Source organism: Magnolia sinica, chromosome 5 (assembly GCF_029962835.1).
Source record: "Magnolia sinica isolate HGM2019 chromosome 5, MsV1, whole genome shotgun sequence".
Classification (NCBI taxonomy): domain Eukaryota; kingdom Viridiplantae; phylum Streptophyta; class Magnoliopsida; order Magnoliales; family Magnoliaceae; genus Magnolia; species Magnolia sinica.
The window spans coordinates 98,080,957-98,088,155 of NC_080577.1; the positions used below are offsets into that span (position 1 = coordinate 98,080,957).

At 42.6% G+C, this 7,199-nt stretch overlaps 1 protein-coding gene across 3 annotated transcripts in view; it reads left to right on the plus strand.

Moving 5' to 3' along the window:
• The window catches only part of LOC131246384 (uncharacterized), a 41,987-nt gene extending 37,575 nt beyond the window's left edge, over positions 1-4,412 (plus strand). The window contains exons 11-14 of one of the 3 annotated variants that reach the window (XR_009171348.1): positions 479-538; positions 1,630-1,754; positions 2,551-4,274; positions 4,381-4,412. Coding sequence is in view for 2 of the 3 variants with exons in the window: in XM_058246464.1 (XP_058102447.1) it covers positions 479-538; positions 1,630-1,754; positions 2,551-3,721 (1,356 nt within the window). In the remaining variant the exon portion in view is untranslated. Of the gene's footprint in view, positions 1-478; positions 539-1,629; positions 1,755-2,550 lie in introns of all 3 variants that reach the window. The other 2 variants (XM_058246464.1, XM_058246465.1) reach the window with 2 other exon arrangements.
• Positions 4,413-7,199: the final 2,787 nt, after the last annotated feature.

Here is a 7,199-nt window from a genome sequence, read left to right on the forward strand (position 1 = left end):
AGTTTGGTTCAAGTCATGTTTGAATTTGGTATTTAGACATAATATTTTGGATTGGTGGAAATCAAAACATGGATATGGAAAACCAAGCGTTGCATCAAAAGAAAGGAAATGTGTGGGAAAAAATTCATGTTGCTGTTTTACATGATTTCCATGGAAATTTTGAAAGGTCAACAGTTGTTTCTGTAATTGTGGAAATTTCCATGTAACATGTTTCTTTAAGGAAATGAAAATTCCCTCTTTCAAGGAAAACTGTGGAAATGGAAATCAATTTCGACAGATAGAAGTGTTTTCTCAAACAGGGGAAAAGTCACATATGAGGAAGTCATTTTGAGTTCCATGGCTGAAAATAGGATTCAACCAATCCAAACAGTAAGAAGAAAACATCTTCTATGGCATGCTATTGACATTCGGCTCTGCTGATAGCATATACTGCAAACAGAAGCCTGATATTTTTTGGATTTTATGCCTGTTGAAACAGAAAGCAGAACTTCTGGAGTCAGAGGTAAAAAGATTGAGGAAGGAACTCGAAAGTGAAAAGGTAGACAGTGCTCTTGTATTCTTTGACTGACCTTAAGACTGTGACAAATTTTGTTCTCAGCCATTTGCATTTATGCATGTACATTAATATATTAGAAATATCATTAAGAAATTATTAATTCTTATTGTTTTATATTATTATGTCATAATGAAATAACATGAATCACATGAATTTGATAATATATTTAGCTCTCAATAGATATATTGTAAAATTCATGATATTCTTGTTATTTCATTAGGACATAAAATATACAAAGATAAAATAGAAATTTGGTTGCCTTTTATTTTTTATTTAGTTTTTATTTAGTTACACACACGCGCGTGCGCACACAGCTTTTTTCATATTGTTAAATTTTTTCCTTATTTATCTTAGTCTTGGCAATGCGCTGAGAAAACTGGAGATGACCACATGAGGAGGGGGGCTTTGATCAGTGTTGAAGGCCCAAAAAAGATGATGATTGTAAGACCAAAAGGACTTTGATCAAGGTTGTGAGAAGGGATATGAAGGGTTGCACACTTAACAAGGATAGGGCCTTAGATAGGAACGATTGCTGAACAGGATTAGTAAGGCCGACCCGTGGGACAAGGTGACAATGATAATGAGGATGATGGACGGCTAATGAGTCTATAAATCAAAATTCCTCTGACTCACTTACTGCATCGTCCCATATTCCCAATAAGTCTCTAGCACCCTCAGCACCATCTTTTTCCATGCTACGTTGATCAGAACAATCATACGAGAGTGTGTTTACATGAGTATGTTTCCTGTTCATGATTCTCTCTTCTAACTGCAAGTTTTTTTTATATATTTGTATGTGTATGTTAATTAATTTGCTGCTTTACTTCAGTAGTGGCTTCTTGCTGTGTTGTTGAAAATACCCTGCTCATTGTTTGCTTTTGGGTGTAACATGCTCATGTATTTGATTGGATTCACTGAAATGATTTCCAGCTGAAAACTTACAGGATGATCTGTAAGAGTCCTGTAAGCATAACCATATATTTTTGTATGCTTTATGAATCCCAAATAATCCTTGCATGTTCATTCTTCTCTGCACTTCTTGTTTAGCTGAGAGTCCTTCATACTGTTGTTAGCAGGTGGCCCGAGAAGAAGCCTGGGCTAAGGTTTCAGCCCTTGTACTTGAAATGTCTGCCGCAATTCGAGACCTTTCTATGGAGAAACAGAGATTTCAAGGTGCCAGAGAGAGAATCATTCTCCGGTAAGCATAGAGAAACCCAAATTCATTGTCTGTTATATTGAAAATCATAGTTTGGTTGTGGCAGTGAACTCCGCTGCATATTTCACATATCGCAACTAGATTAGTACCATGGTTTTAAGACTCAGTCAACTCGGACTTGGTCGGACCTGATCCAATTTGATACCAGGAGTCGGCCCCAACTCAGATGAGTCATAAGACTCATAACTCAACTCAGGGTCGAATAGGTCGGTTGAGTCTCCAAGTCTTTTATCCATGATTTGTACCAAATTAATACATCAAGCCATGCAAGCCCATGCTTCTCTATGTAATTTTTGTTATGGCATATGTATCCAATACTCAATTCTATCAGTGACTTGCTGCTATTGTTCCTGCCTTTCATGCTTCACTTTCAGCATTTCCATTGAGGACTGAAACTTGGGTTTGAGTTTACCCAAACCCGATTGACCCAACCTGAGTTTGGGTCAGATTTTCAAGGTCCTTGGATTGGGTTCAGTTTGGAAAACGCCAAACCGATTTGAGTTTCTGTTGGGTTCAGGTTGAGCAAATTAAGGTCGGGTTGGGAATATTGACATCTATTTGGGTCGGGTTGGGCACCTCAGGTTGGAATTTGGGTTGTGTCCTCTTGTGGTCGGGTTGGGATCGGGTTGACCCTCAACCAGACCAAACCCACCCAAGTTGCTCCCCTATTTCCACCACCTTCATTGTACACCAAGCGTTCCAGTACAGTTAAAAGATTGTGTATGGGGCCAATCCAAAATGTTCTTTTTTGTTCACTCACATGTTGGATGCCATGCAGGGAAACCCAGCTGCGTGCCTTTTATTCGACAACTGAAGAGATTTCTGCTTTGTTCACGAAGCAGCAAGAACAGCTGAAGGCAATGCAGAAGACTCTGGAGGATGAGGAGAACTATGACAACACATCTGTTGATGTTGATCTCAATGTGATGAAAGAAAACATAAATGGATCCTTGTGGAGGAAAAGAGAGGAAGCTCAACGTAGCAATAACACTGCAATAGAAGCTTCTGCCGCTTTGACTCCAAAGAACACTGGTGCAGGTGAAGATAATGCTAGCGACGACGCCAGTGTTACTGAGAAGCATAACTGTGATATCAGAAGCCAAGAAGATGGCCACACACAGGATGTAGAATGTACGAGTGCTGATAGGTCGGGTAAGGGCTTTGGTTCCGACATTGACGGTGTCAGTACAGCACCCATCCTGGATGGAGACCCCATCAACACTGAGCGGGTGCTTGGAACCGAAAGTGAGGCTGTTGATATTGGATTCGGTGAACAAAATGTCATTTTACACAAGTGCAGCAATCTACTACTAGCTGGTGATACTATGCAGCTTGATGATGAAACCAATGAAAATGGTGAACAGCTTGAAAGGGTCAATGATGAAAATGGCCGCTGCTCCCAATCAAATAACCAGGTTGAGGTTTCAAAAGCCATGGAAGATACGGAAGCAGGGACAATCAGAACAGCTGACCTTTTGACCTCTGAAGTTGCGGGGAGTTGGGCAATCAGCACCGCTCCGTCTGTCCACGGAGAGAATGACTCTCCAAGGAGTGGGGGCCACACAGGTGCGAGGAGTGACGATGAAGCTGCCGCTGCTCCATTAATAAGCTCTTTCGATGGTCAAGCGGCAGGGAGTCAGAATTTACCATCTGCAGCAGCTGCCACCAGATTAAATCAGGAGCGTCGGGCTTTGAATGCCATGATTGGAATCGTGGCCCCTGATTTCAGGGAGCAGTTCTGTGGTGGCGAAGAGAGAGATGAGAGTGGGTCCACATCAGATGTAGCCACTGAGGGGAGTGACCATGGCGATGATGATAACAGAGACGATGTTACAATGAAGGAAGACGAGGGTGAGAACATGTCTGATGCAGATGTTAAGGAGGTCAGAAACCACGGTGATGATGATGATGATGATGATGATTCAACCGAAGAAGATTCAGTTGGATGAGAATGTTGGCTAGCAGATGGGGCAGAAGATGCTTCTGACAGTCAGATGCAGGTGAGGATGGACTGAAGCTGTAGATACATGGAGTAGAGCTTCTCTTGGTCTGTTGTATATTTCAGGACACTGATCATGGAATGAATGAAGCTCTGTTTGCCATCTAGATCTGCCAAGTGCATTCATGCCAGTGTACTTTCAAGGTATCTGCGCCTCACTCATGCTGCCATGGCAAACATGAGATGCGCCCCACCATGAACGTTCACTAGCCCGAAAATCAAGTTAGTCCACTGATACTTGTAGATGACAATTGGCAAGTGGCCAGCAGTCCATGATCAATGTGCATTTGTGGCCCACTAGATCAGCAGACGAACCGATTTTGGGGCCAGGGCATGAATATGGATATAGGTCACTCAGTCGGAGTAAAAGAATGATTGAAAGTTGTCTTATTTTGTGTTCCGCCCCACCATGTCATGATGTAAGCTGTTCACCTCGGTCCCATGACATATTACTGGCATGGGTAAATCTCCCCCCATGGGAGATCTTTGCTGTCTGTATTTAGGTGAGCTGGAAATTTTTCTCTTGGATAGCTGTTCCTTGTTCATTTTATGTGAACGGTTGTAATCAGATCATTGAGATTTCTTTTTTCCACATGGGCGATATATCAGGGAGCTTTCCAGATGAACGGTCTGGATTATCATGTGGTGGGGCACATCTGTAAATGATTAGCAGAAGAGCATTTCCTGTGACATTCCGAAATCACATAGAGCGAATCTTAAAGATGTTTGAAACAGGCCCGGCCTCACCCAAGAGAGTGCGGCCTTTACTGTGCGACCCACCTTAATGCATTCTATATGCATGCTGTCAAACCATTTTTCCATTTCATTTTAGTGCATGAGTCCAAAAACGAAGCTGATCCGAATCTCAGGTGGACAGTACCATAGGAAACCGTGGTGATTAAACGCCCCACAATTAAAAACTTCCTAGGGTCTACCTTAATGTTTATTTGCTATCCAATCTGTTAATAAGGTCACATGAACCGGGATGGAGGGGAAAAAATAAATATCAGTTATGGTATTGTCCACCTGGGATTTGGATCCGCTTCATTTTTGGGCTCATGCCATAAAATGATATGGCAAAGCGGATGGATGGTGTGGATATAGAACACATGCATCAAGGTGGGCCCCATGGTAAGGGCCTCACCTTCGTGGGTGAGGCACTAATAGGGCTGAAAGTTGGGCGGGTTCAACCCGACCGACCCGTGACCGATCCGACATTGGGTTGGGCTCGGGCAGGATATATGAGTCCAATCTCAAGCTTGGGCTATATAAACACCAACCGGATAAAACTTGGGTTGGACTCGGGTTGAGGTCTCAGGTTGCCTGACCCAACCCGAACCCGATCAATATATTAGTTACTTATAAATTATAATTGAGTGTGGATCGTTTGTGTCGAAGGCACACTAGTGATGTCAAGTCTCATTTGTCCACGTCATTTCCAAGTACTCAAGCTAACAAGATATGCTGGATTTCTCTCTCCCAAATAGACTACGTGCTATGCTACATGACTTTTAAAGCAGTAATAGTCCTATATTTTAGCTTGTTTTTTTTAAAGAAAAAAAATGAAGTTCTTTATGATGAATAATCACATATAATTAATAAAATCATAGATACAAAAAATAATCCTATATTAAAATATAATAAACTAATGTAATAACGAAAATACTAGCACGTGTACACTCGACTAGGGGTGTACATGGGTCGGGCCGAGTCGAACTGGGCTCAACCCGGCCAGGCCCGTTCAACAGCCACACCAGGCCCGAACTCGGGCCGGCCCAGTCACCGGGCCAACATCTCCAGCCCGAACCCGGCCCGGCAGGAATCAGGCGAGTTCGGGCCAGTTTCGAACCTTCGAGTTTAGGCCAGTTTCGAACCTTACTTCGGGCCAGTTTCAAACCTTTGAGTTCGGGCCAGTTTCGAACCTTCGAGTTCAATCTACATTATTTTTAGTGTTGTTGTCCACTTTATATTTGGATCTACTTTATTTTAAGCTCATGTCATAAAATGATCTAAAAAAACAATGGATAAAGAATATGTTCATCATCGTGGGGCCAAAAGAATACCATATTTACTAGCAACGCAACTTGCAGGCATTTCCACCTTTGGCTTTTTAAGTCCAAAATCTAGTCCAACTAGCATTCAGGTGGCCCATAAGGCGTGAAAAATCTAGAGAGGGGACATCAACCATTGATTTGCGTGGGGCCACCGTGCATGTATAATCTACTAATTAGCGTAAAAATTAGGCCATTATGAAATTAGGTGAACTAAGTGGAAATTGACTGTGGACACCCCTCTCAGTTGTCGTCACTTCCATGGCCCACCTGAGTTTTGGAAGTGGGGCCCCCTAAAAGCCCTACTAATCGGTGCTATATGGGAACTGCTATGATATATGTAATATATGTTTTATCCACACTGTTCAACCACATTTACGGATCATTTTTATGGCATTAGACAAAAAATAAAGTAGATTCAAATCTCAATTAAACCACACCATGGGGAAAAAATGGTAATTAAATGCACACCATTAAAAAAGTAGTACTTGAACACTCACCCTTAAGAACTTCTTGAGAACAAAGTTTTGGATGAATACTGTGTTTTCCTTTCATTTTCCTATGGCGTGGTCCACCTGAGATTTGAATCTACCTATTTTATTGTTTCATGCCATAAAATGATCTGGAATATGGATGGACAGTATGGATCAAACATATACACCATGGTGTGGCCCACAGAGCACTGCCCAAGATCGTGATACCCCTACCATAGGGTTACCATGGAGCCCACCTTGATATATGTATTGTGTATCCATTCCATCCATCCATGTATATATATAAAAGCAGGAGAGGAAATTTTGATCTATAGCTAGCACTAAGAGCAAATCTAAACTGAAGATCAATAATAAAAAAAAAAAATCTCTAATCTACATAGATCAAGCAACCTAAAAAAAAAAAAAAAAAACTCTAATCTGCACTGATCTACTGAAAGAGGAATCATACACTGAAAGAGAGAAAAAAATCATACTAGTTGCGGTTGGACGGAGGGACGAGCGAGCTCTGCTGGTCGGAAGGCGAGACGAGCAGAGAGACGGAGGTCCTCTGGTGGTTGGACGAATGGACGAGCAGAGAGAGGCGGACGACCTCTGGTGGTTGCACGGACGGACGAGCAGAGAGAGGCGGACGAGCAGAGAGGCGGACGACCTCTGGTGGTTGCACGGACGAACGAGCAGAGAAAGGCGGACGACCTCTAGTGGTTGCACGGACGAACAAGCAGAGAAAGGCGGACGACCTCTGCTGGTCGGACAAGAGAGAGAGGGCTACTGGTCGGACGAGAGAGAGAGAGAGAGAGAGAGAGAGAGAGAGAGAGAGAGAGAGAGAGAGAGAGAGAGAGAGAGAGAGATGGTGGGGTCGGGCGCGTTTAATCCTCATTGTTTC